This window comes from Amphibalanus amphitrite, unplaced genomic scaffold (assembly GCF_019059575.1).
Source record: "Amphibalanus amphitrite isolate SeventyFive unplaced genomic scaffold, NRLGWU_Aamphi_draft 000226F_arrow, whole genome shotgun sequence".
NCBI lineage: Eukaryota > Metazoa > Arthropoda > Thecostraca > Balanomorpha > Balanidae > Amphibalanus > Amphibalanus amphitrite.
The window spans coordinates 627,354-647,659 of NW_024881721.1; the positions used below are offsets into that span (position 1 = coordinate 627,354).

Consider the following 20,306-nt stretch of genomic DNA (forward strand, 5'->3'; position numbering starts at 1 on the left):
TGTCAATTTCTCTGTAAAGCTTCTACTATGGTGAGTTGTCTTTTTGTAGCTATTTTGAGACACAATAAAAAGCTGAAAACGCAACATTTAGGTACTCAAAATGGCATATGGTTTGGTTTGGGAATTGGGTTCGGTGTGAAATTGGAAGTTTAAGTAAAAAGAAATAATAATTTAAAAGGAAATTGCCTTTTCGATCATTCCAAAAATGTTATGAATAATACGGTGTCGGATACAACGCTCATCCTTGAGCAAACACAGCATCCTATTCCATGCGTCAGAATAGGGGTTTGATGATGACCGTTGAGAACAACGTGAGTATATCGTCTTCCCGCGACTATCGGTCGCCGGCCGGGGTAACTTTTTCAAACATTCTCCACCCATGCGATTGACCAAAAGCGACTACATACCAATGCTGCAGCTGACATTTTATGATATTGCCATACTCAAGGGCATGCCGCCCTTTTTGATGGTCGCAGTAAATTACCCAGTGCGCTCCAACTGCGGGTGCCAGGCCTTGCGGCGCAGTATATCTTCAGGCGTTTTACTAGCGCCATCTATGGAGGCGACTTTCATTACCATCCATCCTCGCGGTCCTCCGGGCTATCTGCCGTTGCTGGGGCGTCCATCTGAAGCGGGGACCGCCGCTGCGCTCCAAGGCTGCACTCTGGTTGGCCTGGACGAGGTGCGCCAGTGGATCGCTGTACCGATACCATGTTAGTGCGAGCACTTGTCAAAGTTGTTCAGACTGTTGAACACCATTTTTGTCGGATAACGGGCCAATATTCGTGTAGAATTCCTTGACGATAGGGTCCTGCACGGCACAGTCAATACAACACGTGTTGTATCTACTCAGCGTAAACTACATGCGGAGCTGTCCAATTACGGTCGTGGCCGGTAACCCTCGCGGGGTCCGTTCTAGTACTCGTGTCAGTCGCTGGCCCAGATCGGGGAACGTATCAAATCACTTTGCAGAAGCTGGCCCGCCGCGTGCAGCTCTCAGTGTTCCGAGACATTGCGTGAACAGAGACGATAGACATGGTGCAGATCTGTTCACAGGGAGATGGACTGCCGTCTGTTTTCGACACCACGCCTGTCTTTTCTCGCTAACATCGTGCAATGCAGATGACCTATGAGTCGTGATTAGGCAGCTCGTGATGTGTGACACACTGGTGGTTGCGACACGACTTCCGTGGCCCTTTCCAAACCCTCTTACAAGGTGTCACGTTCTCCATCAAGTTGGCCCATGGCTAGCGGCATCCGTTCTGGGATATCCAGTGCTTAGGCTAGCACTACAAGCGGAACACTGTGCTATGGCATTTACTGCTCCAAAGCCCAATCCAGCCGCCCCTCGCCGGCCCGGAACGGTAGCGGCGAATCATACCACACGACTGCGAAAGGTGAGACGGCACCTAATGCTGCGCTGTATGTAAGTATGTTCATTTGATGCGGTGGTGTTGTATCGCATTCAGAGAGCTGGCCTGGTCGGCCTGACGCGTCTCCATCTGACCGCTGCATTGCTCTCGGACCTTAGTGTCACTCTCAGGTCATATAACGGGAGATGAGGTAATGCGGTAACGGACAGTGGTTGGTGGTAAGGTGGGGAAGTCATCACAATTAACTCAAGGTATTTAGGGAGGAGGTGTTAAGTGTTAATTGGTGGTTCCTCGACTTTATAAAGTACCTACCCTTCTATAAAGTACCCTTATAGTGTATTCTAAAAAAGTAAACAGCTTAGCAGTTTATGTTATCTTTTACGTCGAGGAGAGACCATTACGCTTTGGCATGAGGACATCTCATTGCTGGACGCTTCAATATGGGTTAGATGATCAGGCGCATAGCCTCAGTCTCCACCGCTGAGGTGAAAAGAGGATCGTGCAGCCCGTCAGGTGTTCCTCGCAGACCACTCACAGCCTGCCTAGACAGGCAGTAGGCACTAGGCAGCCTGTCATGGAGTGTGTGCGTTTCTGTGGGCGAGTCGTAGATTTGAGTGTGTGCTCTGTCAAGTGTTGACGCCGGCCACAACGCAGACTAAACAGAGATAAGATGGCTCGAAGGGTTTGGTGTCGCCAACCGCTACCTGCGCGTCCGCTACCGTAACAGACAATGCTGGGACATGATTTCTGAGTGGCCGACTCAACCCCGACCGAACCTAGTGGCACAGCGAGGTAGTGATACATATCTATCGTCCAGCCCGGTCTGAGGCGGTGACCACAACGGTTCCAGTCGACCGCAGCGACGGTATGATACAGCGATCTCTGGAAGCGGGCGGAAAACTACGAGAAGAGATGCACGTTCAAGCAACTGAAGGATCGCTATTGTTGCGATTCTTGTCGAGATACATGTCACGCCTTCGCGTCTCATGGTCATGAAAACGCCTCCATGTCTTCGGAGGTGCATCCCCTATGTGATGTATTGCACCACGATGAGGCATCATCGCAGGAGCACCCGGTGATGAAACCGGTCCTCGGCCGGCATCACGCTGGTGACACGGGACGGGCGGGCCTGAATGCAAGGTCAACCGACGCGTATTGACCGGGCCCGCCGGCCAGGGTCGTCGGGCGGGCGGGCGGGTGGGCCGACTGCCGAACCATGTGTGTGTGTATGTTGTCTGATCACGCCAGACGGAGACGCGACGGCGGGCGATATGTCGGCAGCCAGGTTAGTTGTGTCTCTGTCGCGCGGATACGGCATGTCAGTAGCGGGTCAGTTGTGTCTGCGCCGGACGGCGTTATCGTGGAGCGCGTGTCGTGTGACAGCGGCCCGGCGGTTATCGCCCGGGTCGGGTCAGTTGTGTCTGGCCCCGCGCCGGCTGCGTCCTGGCTGGCGCATCCGATGCTCGTCAGCCGTCTGTGGGATGTCCGAGCTGGATCTGTGTTCCTGAAATCTCGGTCTGTGGCGTCTGACGGCCGGTCAACGTCCTGTTGACGCGACCCCGGGTCACCGGAGCGTCTCTGTCGCCGCTGTCGGCCGCTGACGCTGCGCGCGACACGCGAGCGTTGTTGTGACGTTCGGGGCGGCCCGTAACGCTACGCGATGCTCCGTGGTAGCCTGTGTTGTGGTGTCGGCGCTGGCCTCTGACCCTTGTCAGGTCAGGTGTGGGCCGTCGGCCGAGGGGACAACGTCCTCTGAGGCCCGTGAACTGCGCCGAACGAGCACTAGAAGCCCCCACCTTCCCGCCGACGCTGCTGACGTCTCATAGGCGGCACCCGGTGAAGGCTGGAGCTGGGATGAATCCGTCTATCCTGGGGGGTTTCCCGGTGCTTATGTCACGGTACTGTCTGACCTCCGCTGCAGCACGCTCACCGACTGGCTATGAGCGGCCGCCGTGTCATGTCTCCCGCGCTCATCAGGGGCCGTCTCGTCAGGCTGCCGCGGCCGTCTGTTCTTGGCTTACCTGGCCGTGACCAGTCAGCCAGCGCGGCTCGCTGCGGCTGGCGGGGCAGGCCCGCTGAGCAGGTGCCATGACACACTGGCACGCTGACAGACTGCTGGAGCGGCCTCCCCTCCCCGGTCGTTTAGTGCGTGCACTGGGAGCAGGCCGCCTACGGTTTCAGTTCAGGAATGCGGGGCACCGTGCGCGGTTTGTCCCCTGCGTCACCGCCGGCGGCTGGAACGGCCAGGACCCCGGCGGGGCGCTGTCAGACAGGACTCGGCTCCTGCTGTGCCGGCTGGCTGCCAGCACTTGCAGGCGACACCGCCCACCACACTCCCTCTCCTCCCCGACAGCTACTGCAACTCCACTGGGGCGTGTGCCGTTCATTTTATCCAACAGCTCTGTGTCGTCATCGTAGCCCCATTCGTGGCAATTACGCTTCTTATTCGGGCGAATCTGTGTCATCTCTGGATCGTCAAGTTCTGTTGACTTCCAATGTTTTGTGGTTTTATGTCAGTTTGAGGCGTTTCTGTTGATTGATGGCGTTTCTTCACCATGCCCTCGCTGCACGCCATTTCTGTGTTTGTTTAAGTCATAGTTGTCCTGCAGTTCTAATGTCATTCGCACCACGAATATGCGTCATTCCCATTTCGTCAGACTGTATAGTGCGTAGCATCTCCGCATCACGTCATGGTTCTTGTGTCGCCCCGACAATCGCATGCTACTCTATCAACCCCATTCGTCTGACACCCACTCATGTCGTTCCACACCATGTATGTATGAATAGCGTATGTGTTTCATACTTATGCAGAGTTATCCCCATTGAATTCCAGCCAGTATCTTTCTTTGCTGTCACGGATAATCATTTTTGTTCCGCCTATGTCCGTCCCCGTCCCATCACCGTCACATTAGTCTGACGTAGTTGCAAATGACGCCCTCTACATCACCATGCTGACTTGCACTCAGCTCTGGGTGTACTTACACGCCCTTGTAATACACTGGGTACCTACTCGGTTGGACAGGCTGGAGATCCCGCATTCTCTGTTGCTGCTGATGGAACTCCCTCATGCACCCGGGTCCGGGACCATGCAGCAGCGCTGAATGTAGGCGCCTGATGCAGTAGTCCCGGGTCGTGACACGCCTCCGTGTCGGCCCCCGGCGCCGGAACCCGGCTGAGATCCATCTCCAGCACCTGTCCGCCAGCGTGACAGATCACGACGATCACGAGCTCCGCCGAGCGCGTCCGGTCCGCCGGCTGTTCGACCGAGTCTCCAGATGTCCTGGATGGAGCCCGAGTTTGGAGCCTTGTGCACTGTAGCGTCTCCTCTACTCTATACAGCTGACTGTTCGAGTGGAGCACAACGGTCGCTCTGAGTGGCAGGCCATACAACGGCACCGTGCAGTGCTCGGAGTCTGCAGGTGCCGGTCTGTCTATACGGGCTCGCTGCAGGTGCTCCTTCCTGTCGATACTGACGCGCCACAGACCGCTGACGGTGACAGAGGCGCGATACAAACAGTAACGCTGAACAGACGGCAGCGGTATTTCGCGGTGGCACCCGGTGGCAGCCGGCAGCACCCAGTTGCACCCGGTGGCACTTCTCTGCCACTCGAAGTGTTTGTCGACTGCCGCTGTGACCTATGAACGGTGCTTACTGTTTGCTGGTCGGCGGATGATGATATGGTATCTTCGGCAGCGGCCGACGCCCCGAGTCGACGCGTCGGGTCGACGATTTTGGCAACGCAGGCGGTTTTCTGTTAACTTCTTGTCCAACGTATGCCCTTTGTGTCTGATCCGTTTCATAGTCTACTTCCAGGTTCTTTCTTTTATGTTGCTTCTGATAGTAGAGGACTTCCAGTTGCCTTTCTGTGGCCAGTTGGTTCAGTTGTATAGCCATATTGCGTGAGACCTATCTATTGAATCCCACAGAGTGCTGGAGCCACCCGTTTCCTGTCCTGAAGTGGTGCAGGGCTGGATGTGTATTTTGGTGGACAAGGTGGGCAGGGCGTCGTCATTTTTACGTTCCAGAGATGGTATCACCCTGCCGATCTGTCCCGCCGGAAAGCATTTGATCCCGCTTGGCTGCCGGCTGCATCTTGGTCATATAATCTCCTGCACAGCAGCGGCTTCCGTCTTATGTCACGCTTTTTCCGGGCCACTCCCCAAAAATGATGAGCGGCGTTTGATAGAGGCCCTCTGCAAGTCAAAGCGAACGTTATTTTGGTCCAGCTGGCGGATTGTGGGACACGACATGAGTTTATGCAACGATGGTGATCTCAACGTTGTGGCAGCGGGATGATAACTGTAGGGCTGCTCGGTGCAGTCTGATCGTAAATACCGGGCCTCATCATATATACGATCATATTCATCTGATTTGTAAAATGACGAGCATGATTTGTGCTCAATAGATGCTGCTGGTCAGTACGAACAGTGGATGGTGCAGCTTAGTATGGCCGCGTAGGTACGCTCCTGTCAGCCTGGCATGCGATCTCTTGGATCGCGATTTTTGTGGTGATCCACTCACGAATTTGTGCTAGAGTTGGGTAGAAACAAGTTCGCGAGGTTTTCTGAGAACAATTAAAAGCCTTAGAATGTTTTCAGCTTTCTTTCTGGAAGTTCTGTCCCATGTTAACTGTATTTCATTTCACTCCACCATTGTCAAAGCTATCTGGAAGTCCATCTGCGGCTGCCGTCTTCAACATGTGTAAGGATTCTTACATTCGACTCAGACACATGTCAAAAACCATTGGGTACAATGCAAGCCACATTTCACCATGCGGTTCGCTGGACTAAAAATGACGCTGTACGTCAATGAGATGGTATTCCGTTCTGACGTGACCTGATGATGTGCTAGCCTTCACCATTCCTGTAAGCCTGCGTTCAGTTGGTGAGTTGACATTGGTCGAACCGCACCACAGATAGTATGAACCTTTCACTGCTGGTATTCGCTCACCCAAGTGACGAGTTAGCGAATGGTGATTTTACTTGTCAGGTACGGTCTATCTTCGAAGTCATAGCGGAACTTATCCGACCTTTTCGGGACAAGCCTTCTTCGATAAATAGCTCTGCCGTTGACGCTCTTTCTCCTAAACCACGTCCTGTTTCTCCTAATGCCTTCCTCAAGTAAGTCATAAAAAGTAACTTGGCTTAGGTTGCGGTCAGTTCCGCCCAATGCTGTCGGCTGAGCTGGGCGTTATCACAGCACGCCCGTGTGGCCTTATCCGCCAATAACCGCCGGCAGGCGGTTTACTGTCGCGTGACCTTTCTCCGTAAAATGACAACGCCCCTATCACCGTTTGCTTACAACACACACCGATGACATTAGCCATGACAAAAGTCCGATCGATATACCTATCCGCGGTGAGGTGGCCGCCTCGGTCGGTCAGAGCGTCACTGTTCACCCAATCGCTCACGGTCGCTGCTAGGCCAGGGCGAAGCGCCGGAGTGTCGCACTCACGACACCTTTTGGTGACTCCTGTGAGCGTCCTTCTGCATCCGCTCAGTTCCCTGACCTCCGGCGGAGCTGTTGGACAACCGGTGGTGCTGTCTCGGCGCTGTCCAGTGGCCGACGTCACCGCTTTCTCCGGGCGGGCGCCGTGCCGGCTCCTGCGCCGCCGGCGACGGGCGCTCACGTCATCCGGCGCCGCCGCGTCCCGCTGTCCACTCTGCAGAGACGCTCTCTGGCAGGGCCGGGTCGCGTGCCATGCATTATGAATGCGCTACCGGAGGGGTAGCCCGGTACCACTCCAGTACGGCACCTGAAGAGCGGACCGAGACCGCTGGGTAGGGTGGGAATTCCGAGAGACGGCAGCGGCAGACCACGGGTGGGTCAGGAAGAGGTTAGTGTGGTTAACACGAACGGAGCAGGTCAGGACGGGACTCGGAAATTGATCTGCTAACGGTGTGAGAGATAGGCATCGAAAGTAGCGGCTTCAGTCTCTGGTCAGGTCGACAGGCTGGGTGTAAGAGATCAGATCAAACAGCTGGTCGGGAGAACAGAGGAAGTGAAGCAAAAGAAGCGCTGCGATGGCAGGCTGGGCGCGGACACGGCAGCTCGCGTCTGCGGTGGATCTGCGGCCGCCTCAGCCCCGGCTTTGAGCTGACCCGATCGGGCGCAGCTGATTGCAGATGAGGTTTGCTGGTGGTCGCCGCAGAGGTGCGGCCCATTGTTGACGTTCCCGCAGCGGGTACGGCGCCTTCCGGCGGCGCGTAGCTGCGGCGGTGACGCTCGCTGGTTCCGTCCTTTTTGGAGAATTAATACCCAGACGACACGTGTTCGTTACCGGACATCCGACGGACAGGAATTCAGAAATTCACTGTCAAGCTGTCTATCGACTGAAGCGATCGGCTGATGCGGCGGTGACTGCAGGGCCGTCTCCGCGGCCGGTTCCGTCAATGCACACAGAGGCTGGCCCCTGTGCACTGTGCAGTCTGCACTGTACTGCGGTGGACGACCCCGGAGGTCTGACCGCCCTGGCTGGTGACTAATGTTGACGGATGCCGTCTTGGGCGGCATCGACTGGAAGGCCGATGACGACAGGCGGCGCCTTGATGACGGATGGGGGCTCGCTGATGACGGTCACCGAAGCGCTGATGACGGCTGGCGGTATGCTGATGACGGGTGGCGGCATGCTGATGACGGCTGGCGGCGTGACAGTAGCGAGCCCCGGTGGTCGCCGTGGGGGCTGCGGTGCTGAAAGACGGCACGCCAGGCAGGCGCCAGCCGACGCCCTGCTGTGGCCAGACATAGCAACGGGCATAAATGAGTGGTTGCCATGTTTGGGAATGGAGAGCCATCAAGATAATTAGTCGGCAGCGCGTGGTTCGCCGGAAGATGCATTGTGTATGTACTGTATCGAACACGTAACAAATGCTATCGCACAGTGAACGTAACTATGACGATATTCACGGTTCCTTGGCGCGAGTTTTAAATCCGGGTTCAGAGGAGTGATGTTGCAAACAGCTCAGGATACGTGGGTGGTACGATCAAAGAAAGCATCGAAGTTTAAATCCAAAACTCACCTAAGTGTTCAGGTAGCCTTCTACGAAAAGTCCCTAGTGATACTACTCGCGAACACTAATCTCTGTGTTATCCTCTGTGTTATGTAAGATGATGCTGGATGATGACGCTTTTTTGTTTTCTTTGACGTTGTCAGTGTCGGTGAACGCGACTTTGCTTGTATTCATTGATGGATAGTGGCGTGCGCTTCCATGCGTGAGGAGAGTGAGCGCACGGACTTTCCCAATCTGCGAGTGTTGCACACGATTATCTTAGGGCTTTTCCTACGATGTCAGCACAGTTTTTGATCCTCGGTATCTCTTCGGCTCGTCATGTTTACCTGTTGTCTCAAAAGGTTTGTGGAGCCCTGCGGCGTCTGGCGTTGTATTGTGTGGCATATAGTCGGGCTGGCGTAAAGTAGGCTGACACAGCTGGTCTTCTCTCACATTGCACCGCGGCATTTGTAACGGACTCGGTATCTTACAGATCGTTGTCATTCTCGCTAGAGTGGTCGACTTGGGCTGCTGATGTGTAGTTACGACGAACTGTGTAATTACGTCTACTTAGGAAGGCAGAAGCCGCTCTTAACACGGCGATTGTTTGCTGGTGACATGGGCATCCATAATATCAGCTGATCTCAGTGCGGATAAGAGGGAAGCAGTCCAGGATATAACCTAAGCCGTCCCGGATCCATCCGAGGCTGGTCCGTGTTGAGCACCGCGCTCTGAACCAGTTGCGGAGCTGGGTGACTTCAGACCATCACGTGACCTGCACGAGACCGCGTCTTCTGAGCGAGAAAGCTCTCCTGTCGCTAGACAGCTAGTGGGCACAACTACGTCCCCCGATGTCCCAGAAAGGAGAGGGAGGTGTCTCCGCCTCTTGTGAAGCACAATATAGGAGGGGAGGGGTCGTCACGTCATCACGTCATCGGCACCCGACTTGCGGTAACTTGGCACGCGCTCTAGCAGCGGGGGCCTGGCTGTCTTCACGTCGTCCCAGGGGGCAAGGGGCGGGGTGGCCTCCTCTCGTCATCATCGCGGACAATCGGAAACCGCGCTGGCTGGTGCTGCCGACCGCCGGCTGCGCTGTGCCCCAGACCGCGTGATGTAATGTCAACAGAGAAAACCGCACCGGCGGCCGCGGCAGCAGTAATTGAACGGCGCTGATGCACGTGCACTGATGAGGTCATGGGTCAACAGAGAAGACCGCAGCGCCATCTGGCTCCGTGTCTCATCATCATCGGCTGCGCGGTGGCGGGAGTTGGCCGGGGGGAAGTGCGGTGCGGGACGTCCGGACGACCTCTACCCTGCTGTGGTCCGCTCCTCCCGGCGGTGGCCGCTGCAGTGCCGCCGCTGCCGCCGCCGGTTCATTCATTCTGTCTGCCGCGGGAGCCGGCGGTGGCGGCGGCGGCGTTTGCGGTCGCCGGCGGCGACTCGGTTCCCGGTGCGGCCGCCGAGATCTGTCGCCGCCGCCAGGGTGTTCCAGTTGCGGCCGATCGGCGACCTCCCCGCTCCCCTGCCACACTGCCCCGAGCAAGGGCCGGGCTGCACCGCTCCGAACCGCACCGCACCGTCCATGTGCCAGTTCCGGGGAAACGCTCAAACTCGTACTCGGCGAGGTCGAACACTGTGCTGGTTCTAGACTTCAGTGGCAGGTCTAGGAAATCTAGCAGTTTGTAATCCAGTTGTCGAGTTTTCAGAACACCAAGGTTCCATACCGCATATTTGGTATTGTTCGCAACTTGCTCTATGAGTTTTGAGAACGTTTTACAACTTCCCATCGTAGATGGAATCACATGCTTGTCAGCACGAGTTCCGGCTTCGGAAGACACTGTCCGCACGGTGATCTGGCCAGGTATGCTGGGATGGTGCACGAATCGCCGACTAGGTGAACGTATGCCAGAAAACTGTCACGGCAAACCCATACGCAATACGCATGGTCCCAGGCAAGAGGGAATCAATGCAGGCCACTGCATTCAGCAGTGTAAGGGAATATGTACCCACCTACCCTGAACACCTTTCTCTCCCCTTACGAAGACCGCCTGCGCGGTTCTTCGTGCGCTAACAGCGCCGTTTTCTGCGACCGAGCGCGTCTCACCTTTCTGGGACGCCACGTAACTGTCAGTCGCGGCTGAATGCTGCGGCGCTCCCTGGAACGCAGGGCGCTGCCGTGTGACGCAAACTACAGGTAGACTACCGCCGAACATCAATCACGAACCCCGACCATACCGCGATCGCCGACCACTGAGATCGCCGGCCGCAGCGGCGCCGACCCGTCTCCGGCCGTGGTGGTCTCCGCCTTTGCCAAGCTGCGCACGTCAATGAAATGTTAAACGCAGTTTGGATGCCGTGAAAGCTTTAGAGGCAAGTCGTGACGCAAGGTTGTGTGGCGTAACATCACCTGATGGAGTCTTGTGAATGAGAAGCAACGTTTATCTGACCCCTTTCTGCCTACGCACCGAGGAACAGGCAAATCTTGGTGGTAATTTCTTCCGGATCGAGACGCAAAGCGCTTTCAGGTTGCGTCATCTTGGCCATCCATTGTGTCTGATCGCCTGATGAGGGCGTGCAGTGACGGGAGCTGCGTATAAGTGATACGTGACACACCTGTCCGTACCACCCGTTCTCAGTGCGCCGCACCGTCTCCCCCCGGTCCAGCGGCGGTGGTCTGACGGAAGGACCGGCTGCTGCGCTATCTGCAGGGCGGTGCGACGCACGGGAGGCGGCTGACGTCTCCACATTCGGTCACCGCACTGACGCAAGCAGCGCCTCGTCTCGCACGTCTCTGTAACCGGACGCCGGCGCGGTGTCAGCCGGCGGCGGAATCTGCCACCTCCCGTCGCTGGCGGCGATATTCGAGTTGTCGCTCGTGATCTCACCGTGTCACGGACGAGCGCGGCGCAGCAGCCGCCGCCGCCCGGTGGTGTCTCCTTGGATCGGGTCGTTCACATGCGAGCCGGGCGGTGCAGTGACGGAAGCGGTAGACATTCGCCTCAAAGACTGATTATGTTACGGTTTATTCATATGGCGTTAACTTTGGATGAAAAAGAAACCAATTTCTTCCTTTGGCTGCGATTCTCTGTCGAGGGCTGTCGCTAGTTCGTTTGCCAACCATTCATGGTTCAGCGATGCTGAACTTCTAACACAAATACTGTCGCTGCCAATTCTTCACATATCCACAAGCATGCCACATTGATTGATGGCTTTCAATCTACGGGTATCCAAATCCAGGGCCACATCCCGATGACGTGGCTCGGCGTCTCACGCCAGGGACCATCAGTTTCCATCAGTGCCATGTCGCGGCTCCGTTTGGCGGCTGTCTCGCTCGCGGTCGTGGTGGATGGCACTCGTGCAGGGTGTTGACGTTCCGCTCACTCTGCCGTGACGATGGACGCGCCGGGTGACGCTTGGTGACGGCACAGGCGTCACGGGAGCACGCCAGGGCGGAGAGGGATGTCGGCTGGAGCGGAGTGGGGGAGGGCTGGTTAGACTTGATTGATGTTGTCACAACAACCGGAGAGGTCCCTGAATATCACCTCACCTGTAATTCTTATTTGATGAATGTCTGAATCAGCGACTGAATGACACGGTCAGCTGTTCTCCCTTTTGGTAGCCAGGTGTCTAGGTGCTATCAGCTGCAAAACACCGTGATGTCCGTTACTGTAATGTTCATTTTCGACCACATGCCATTGTGGAGCTATGATCGCGGCTCCCGCACATCCTGTATCCCACACTCGGCCCCATCAGTGTCTGACCCGCGCCGCCCCTCTGTGTCCGCAGGGAGCTGTGGTCGGTATGGAGGAGCGCCACCGACCCGCGCCGCCGCCTGACCTATGACCGGGTCATCGGCCTCTTCCACGCCATGGACCTGTACCCGTCCAAGTCGCAGAGTAAGGCCGTGATCCCGTGACCTCGTGACCTCGCATGCCACCACCAAGGGCCGCCCTGGCTGCATGTGTGCTCACCACCGTCGCCCGGCTAACGTCGCCCAGGTAATACCTAACTCGGACGGCGCGCGACCCCACCGGGTGTGACCCCACCGACCCCGCTCACACGCCCCGCTCACCCGCTGTCTCCTCCAGATCGTCCGACTCGTGGCATCGGCTCACTCCGCTTCTTCACTCTCCCCTTCTTATTTCTTTTTCTCTTTTCGTCTATCTGTCGCCCGGTTTTTGCTGTTCATTTTTTGTAGCTCCCTAGTCGTTCGTCGTTTATGTCGTTTGAGTGTCTAACCTGGTACGTTGCAGCTTTTCCTTTGAACGGTTAAAGGCTTAAACGGTCCTGATTTGTTGTGTGTCTTGTGATCATTGCATCATGACGCCTGTACGTCATATTTCCATCCATCTGTTTCTGTCAGTCTATGATCTGTCCGTCTGCCTGTGTCTGTCTGTCCTGATTCGCCGCGGTCGGCTCCGTTTGATGATTGCTGAAATCACGGTCAGTGCGTCACTCTCCCTCTCTCGCCGGTGACAGCCGCCTCCTCTCTCTCTCTCTGTCTGTCGCCTCTCTCGGTCGTCTGTCGCGGCGCCTGCCGTCCGTTGTCGCTGACGCTGTCGGTAGACCGTCCCGTACTCAGATAGACACACACACACACACACACACACACACACCGACACACGCGCCGGCATCCTATTTGGCCACGCCTCACCGCTCTCCTGCAACCCCGACACGAGATTGACGCAATGGCTCTCAGTTGCCGAGCCACTAAGGGGTGACGTAGGTGGCTAAACGCTTCGACTGAGTGCAAGGCTTAGCGATTAGCTTCAGGTTTAGTGTTTAACTTCAGGTGGTTTAGCTTGGCGGTAGGTGGGAGATGCGTCTGAGCAGCTCCACTTGCTGCAGTATCGGACAGTGGGGTAGACGGAAGAAAAGCTCACGTTGTTAGTCTTCGCTCGGCAACAGAGCGGTGATGACGTTACCGTAACCTGTGACGTCATCAGTGGCTCAACAGGTCAGACTTGTGTCAATCACCCCGTGTGCCAAGGTAAGCTGTTTTTGCGTCACAGACCTCCAAGGGAACACAACTGTGCGCATTCGCTGGGTTCACTGGGAACACTGCAGTCGTGCGAGGTTGTGTGCAGCCCGGGCCGGTTTGGGTGCTGATGGCACAGGCGTTAGCCCGTTTGGCTAGAGACGACCGGTCTTCTACCCCTCCCCTCTCATTCCGTGAAGTTTGTTTGGAGGGGGCAGTCCAGACTGTTCTGTCCTCGTGTTTTGTCACGTGCCGCACTGGTGGGTGGCGAAACTAGCGCCGTGCACGATTATCTGCAACTTTTATATGCAATGGAGCAACGCGTGTCACAGATTTTCATCGCAGTTTGGGATGCTTATGAAATGTTAAATGTTACATGCGTAGTGCTAGTTATTAAAAAGCGGGAATCCTTGTTAGCAATTTTCAATGCATCAACAAGATAGCAAGCCCCTGGTCCTTACGGGTCTTCTTAAACTCTATGTTATATAGACGTCTGAGTTGTTTGATCCCTGGCTGTCTGGTCACGGAGAGCCAGGGGGAGGACGGAGCGGTCAGATTGGGTAGAGACTTGTCCTCTGCTCAGGGCGGGGAGCGGGCAGCATGGGTGGAGTCCACCCCTTATCCCGGGCAGAGGCGGGGCAGGGCAGTTTGTGGGCTGGGCGGCAGCCGACAGCAGGGTCAACCGCTTTCGCTGTGCAGCTCGGCTTGTTTATGCGCTGGCCGGCCGCCGCCCGGCTGCAATTCAATGAGCGACTCAGGGCGAGGGCGAGCCGGCAGTGGTGGACCGATAGGCGGTCTGTTAGGAGGCACAGGGCTATCTGATGACTGCGCCGGCCCGCCCGCGCTGTCCAGTCAGCACGGCGTCCTGAGTCCTGCCTTGACTCGACCTGACCTCTGGCTGTGACCCCGGCTGAGATATGTCTACTGCCTTTAAGCACGGCCGGTCAATCTCGACAACTGCCCAAATAGCCGACCGGGCCCTGCACATGCCGTTCACCCCAGCCCGATTAGAGCAGTGGTGGGCTCTCTGTGGTCTCGCTTTTGCTGTTGTTGCCGGGTAAATACTAAATGACGGCTGAAGTTAGCCTGGGTGCCATCAAATCGCTACCTTACCGCTGCTTTGGCGTATGGCTATTAGCCCTGCCTGTGTGGCTTCCGCCTACTATGGGATGTGTTTCTGTCAGCGTCTTTGGGCCGTTTCTGCCTGCTGATCCGCCGCTGTCCCGATCCAAGCGCAGCTTGTCGTCCTACTGTCCCACTTGTCCCATTGCCCCTCCGTTGTTACACTGCTGACTGCTGTCCCACTGTCAACGCTGTCCCACGGCTGTTTCGCCACTCCCACCTCTGTTCCAGCGCGCAGCCATCAATTTCCGAGCTGTCAGCCTGGCCAGATCAAGGTCACACCTCTCACGGAGTGTCCGAATCTGACGGTCCAGACCAAATGGTCCCGCAGTATGGCACTGTCCGTGGGCGCTACGGCAGCTCGACTGTAAATCAACGTCAGTCTGTGACGAGCCAGTCCTAATCCGTGTTCTCTTAAACAGAACAATGGGAGCAGGGAAAAAATAATGAATTAGCGTAGCACTAGCAGCGTCTGTTAAGTAAATCCACTTGTGCAATACGATGCAATATTCCTTTCCAGCAAAATGTTCCCTATTGTTTACCCGAGTTAGCATATCGGAGTCACTTTATTTTTATACAGGTAGTGAGGATAAAGCAAATTATGTCGGCTAAGGCTGATTTTTTGTCTCAAGATGGCTTCCGATTACCTTGAAATCTTGTTATTGTGAGCTTTAATACTGTTTAGACTGATGGCTGTCAGCTGACATCGTTCCATTGTCTGTGAACATAGGTCCTCCCTGACCAATTTTTCATGTTAGGTAAACGAAAATATTCCTTGTAAGTCGAACATACCTTCAGACATTTTGGCTGAAGATCGCGCGATGCCAGGTTTAGGCGAATGGTTGAAATCGCATGAGATCCATATTGAATTGTTTTCCGGATTCCAACAAACGTGCAGATTGTCTCGACACTTCTCGAGGCGCTGTAAATGTGTGGGCGCATGACACGTGCACTGGTATTAAGTCAAGGAGCTATCGTAATAAGTTGAATCAACTCACATGACCAGCTGATATCGGTGTAGCGGGTGAATTATTGATGCTACGTCATGACATGGCATCATTATATGACATTGTATGGATCACCTTGTGAAGTCACAAGCTCATGACTTCAGTCTGACTCCAGAACAAGCGCTTATGTAAAGTATGCGTGCTTGAGACTAACGCCATAAAAGCGTATCGTAAAGGTAGTAGCGACGGCGCAAACATGGCACTCGACCAGGTCCTTCTGGGAAGCGGGGGCCGGTTTGGTCACAGTGCGTGGGCGGACACTCCAGTGCGCCACGGCCAGTCAACGCTCGTTCGAGTGGACCGTGAGCCACGGCGTCCTCACGCACCAGTGAGCTCGTGCCGCCGCGGCACCGTCTGATAGCCGGCGGAGCGGTGATGACTCCGGGTTATGTTTGTAACGTCATCTCACGTCATCTGCCGCCCACACACGGAATGATGCGACCTGTTCGGAGAGTAGACGCGCTCCGAACAGAGTGCGTACGTACGCAGGGAACTTGCTCGGCCGAATTAGACAGGGGCATTGTCGGGCTTCCGTAGACCGTATGTCTGCAACACCTTGGTCCTTGGACATGGGCCATTGTGTGGCGCTGGCGTCCACAGCCGTTCTTTTGGAGGCCTTCCATCGAGTCCTTTCTCACTGGCGTATTTATAAAGGTGTGGCCGGTAGTGGGTTATGTATCTACTTAGCCAAGGACAACAAAAGCTGTGCCATTCACCTTGCCGGCTCACAGTTGTGGTTATTTTACGATGCGTTTTGCCACCGGCCACAAACCCCCAATAGCTGTAATCTGTAGTTGACAAGGTTCGTCTGACATGAACTGGGATTCATGTCACCGCTGGCTTCCATTGTCGGAATTCACTTCCTTGCCTCGTGGCGCTGCCTTGACGAGACGCGGAAGCTAAATTTACACGTTCCTAAGGACAGTGCGACCATATGCACTTGCAGCGTCGGTTTTTAACGTCTGAAGATGGCAGTTGTCGTTTTTCGGCTGCTCAGTCGTACCAATTGAACGCGGTCAGCACTAAAAGTCACTATTGCCAGCGGTGATTGCACGTGTAGGTACGCATAGGATACAACGCCTGCTGTGATGAATATGCACCATGAGACATGGACTGACGAACAGAGAGAGAAAAAAAAACGGGATACCGGGCCGGAATAGCAAACAGAAAACACGAAGCAGATGTCAGAGGCTTAATTGACCTGACCTGACCTGACCTGGGCCGGCAAGGAGACCACCTAACCTGGCCACCATCCACCCTGTCAGCATGTCGCCAAGTCATTATCACCCTGTAACACCGGAGTTGATTATCAGTCAGTTTTCCTAATAGACCAATTGCACCAGGTCAGTCGTATCACTTTCTGAATATGTTTGACTTCACTCATTGCACTCTCGACCGCCTAGTCTTCACCAACCAGTTACGGTCCGACAGACACCATCTACAAGTCCGACCCTGGACCTGATGGACCCCACCCGCAGCATAACTTTTTCACCTAGATAATACAAAAGATGGACCCCACCCGCATCATAACTTTTTCACCTAGATAATACAGAACGCCAGTCTGTCGACCCAGAGCGAGCATTGGGCAAGTATGACTCCGCCCGTCTCGTATAGGCCGGGCAGATAAGACCCCTTCACAGGCCAGCCAGCCAGTCAGTCTGGCAGGGCAGGGCCGGGCCCCAGCTGGGTAAACCATTGTATTCCGGAACCGATTAAGTCGGCCAAGATGTGTAGATGGCTGTGGCGGCTGGAGATCAGAGTTGAGATGACTACGGAGCGTGGTCGACCAGTGCGAGACGAGCATTATGTGTCTGACAAGCTCATGATGGCATACATCGTGATGATGGGACAGCCGGCGAAGCTGTTCTCGCTTATGACCATGAGCTTAGTGTGCGTCCGTGTTGTAAATGTATCTCGGAGATGGCCGGATGTTACGTGTTCAGCCCACGCGCCGCGCCTAAAGTGTTGTTTAAAAAGGTATTTTTCTTTGTCGCTGTACCACGTTTGACACCCAGTGCCTGGTGTCTGCACTGATATCTACCACCTGAACACGCCAGGTGGATAGCCAGGGTTTGCTGAAGAGCGCAACGACGCCATTCTATCGAGCTATCCTGGACAGGTGTGGGACCTTTACCCATTTCCTAAGAAACCACCATCGAGCCAATCAGCCGGTACTTTTTCCCTAAGGTCTGCCTGTTTTGGCCCCCTGTGGTGGCTCGTGACATCAGGGACATGGAAGGGGTGCCGATATTTCCGCCGCGTGCGCGGACCCCCTCCGCGTGGGCGCTGGCCGGCCTGCCAGTCCGTCGGACCGACATCTGTGCTGCCTAATCGGTCTGAAGCGATGGACGGATAGGGCAACTCTGCGCCGACCACGGCTAGCTGCCCGCACCGCATTCCGGAAATGTGATCCCGTCATACCGAGTAACGCTACGTACTCGTGTCGAGCTCTGTTTCATTTGCGGCTCGTTTACGTATGTATGTATGTATGGTAACTATGTCAGCAGAACGCTGAAATGTTTATGTTTTATGACAATTCGTTCTAGCCAACTTGTGTACTGTATAGCTCAGAGTATTTGAAGATGCTGGGCATGTTGTATATTCTTTGCTCTTTGGTCACTCAGAACACACAAGCATTGCGCACTTCCTCGTAGCGGGGCGACTCTCGGCCCCTCTTCCGATCACGGGCAGTTCGCTGGGAGGTGCGCCCGCTTCAGTCAGCCCGCCCGCCCACCGTTCTGTTTCCGTTGGTGACTCGTTCTGTTTTCGGTGGTGACCACTACTGTTGACCAGGACTGTTGCTCGTCGTTTGTCGTCAGCGCTGTGTGGTCTACCGCAGCCTTTGGCACGAGGCCGACGTTGCACCACCATCTCTGGAGGGCTTGTGTCCCCGCCCCTCCCCCTCGTCTTCCTCATACACAAGAGCGGCTGCCGTAAACCCGCCCGGAGGGGTTATTAGGTCATCGGGCGTTATATCAGTGCGTCGCACCGCGGCCTGCCATTGGTCGAAACTGGCGTCATCGGGGCCGATGAGTCGCCGCGCCCCGCCTCCGCTCCGCGTACGCGCTTGTCTTCGGCGGCGGCGGAGGAATCTGTGCATCATCGAGCGGAGCCGGCGACCGCGGCCCCGGCGAGACGTCCGTCAGTGGCCACCTGTCCCCGGCGGCTGTCGCACCACGGGCGTGGTCTGCCGGCACTTCACAGAGGGTCTGCGGTCTGCTGACACCCACCCCACTGTGAACCTGGTGGTCTACCGGCACCGCACCGAGGGTCTGCTGGCACTGCTGCCTGGCCCTGTTGGTCTGCTGGCACTTCTGCCTGGCCCTGTTGGTCTGCAGACATTAGCCGTGGGCCTGTTGGTCTGCCGTTCCTTCGAGTAGGGCTGTTCGCCCATCAGTAGAGCCGCCACCGCCATGGCTACTGGTGGCAGGGATGGTGAGTAGGGGTCGGGACTTTCGCTGATCATGTTTTGAAAGTGCTCACTTATATAAGAAAGGAAGCGCTTTCTTTCTGCTATGCAAATTTTCTACGTTTTTTCGAATTTGGAAGGTATTTTTTTCCAACGCCAGGTAAAATATAAGCATTGAAAGACTATTTAATTTGAAATTTTAGAGAGAAAAACTTTTTTATATCTTAAATTTAAAACGAGAGCCATAGGTGGGACTCCGGTACCTATGCATAATCAAACTAGTTTCGTTCCAGCTGATCACAGGGTTGGGCGCTGGATAGACCCCGATCTGTCCGCTGAACCGCTACCGCCCTTGTTTGTTGTTTTGCACCAAGCGACTTGTCCTGGCTGTTCTTTGCCGAACCCGGGAAGAGCTGTCGCATGACCATTGCCTGAGGTCAAGTCAACTGTGCTTGAGGACAGATTGGTGGTTGATATCGTCTCAGAATATTTTGCTTCAATATTGCTTCAGCAAATTCTCATAGGCATGGTTCCAATTCTCCCAGGAAAATTTTACTCTGTAAAATATAATTACTATATTTTGATGTTTATTCCAATACTATAATCACGCCAATAAGATATCTACTTTTCTCCTGCGAGCTACCTAAATCACGTCTCTCATATTTCCTCTAAAATTATTGGTTTTTGCCCCATTCACGGGTGGCAGGTCATATATCTGCACAACATTTCAAGCGGCACCTTCCAAAACTGGATTCCGAGCTGTTCGCATCTGAGAGGATGCAGGTGTAGTTAGCTCGAATTGGTCCTGAATTTTCCATTTTCGGAAGTAGTTCTGAGCTCCTCTCAGGCTCTGCAAGCAGAATTTTTCTCGCTGTCTCTTCCCTCTACAGAGTGGTTTCGCTCTGCAGATTCCTTAGGCAATTCTGCATCTCCCTGGCTTCACGGACCATGGCTGCCAGATAGCTGAGTGGAACCGGCTCCCCGGGGAAACGGGGAGAAGTGAGCCGATTCCGGCGACCCCGGCTCCGGCGGGGCGCTGCGGTTTCTCCGCGAGAACCGCAGACCTTCTGAGCATGGTGTCCCATTTGAAGGATACCAACTGGAAACACATATACATCAACCCTGACCTTACAAAGCTGGAGAGAGAGGAAGGGAAAAAACTGAGAGCAGAATTGAAGTCCCGAAGGCAGGCAGGTGAGACTAACCTGTCAATCAGGCGAGGAAAAGTTGTGAAGCTGTCATCAAGGGCGTCTGATGGTACAGAGCCCAACGAGACTCGGAGCTTCGGTGAGCCCAGCAATGGCAGTGCTCAGTCTCGTATTGCAGGGAGGGACAGACAGGATTGACTTGTTGAAGGTACAAGAAAAGACACAGCAATTCTGGAAGTTGGTCAAGGTATATCTGTAATGTACACAAACGCGGACCAG

At 55.1% G+C, this 20,306-nt stretch overlaps 1 protein-coding gene across 9 annotated transcripts in view; it reads left to right on the forward strand.

The window, feature by feature from the left end:
* Nucleotides 1–20,306, forward strand: part of LOC122385648 — a 145,755-nt gene that overhangs the window by 106,805 nt on the left and 18,644 nt on the right. For 5 of the 9 annotated variants that reach the window (XM_043374058.1, XM_043374061.1, XM_043374060.1 and 2 more), the window contains one exon: nt 12,150–12,259. In XM_043374058.1, coding sequence (XP_043229993.1) covers nt 12,150–12,259 — 110 coding nt within the window. Of the gene's footprint in view, nt 1–12,149; nt 12,362–20,306 lie in introns of all 9 variants that reach the window. The other 4 variants (XM_043374062.1, XM_043374067.1, XM_043374066.1 and 1 more) reach the window with 1 other exon arrangement.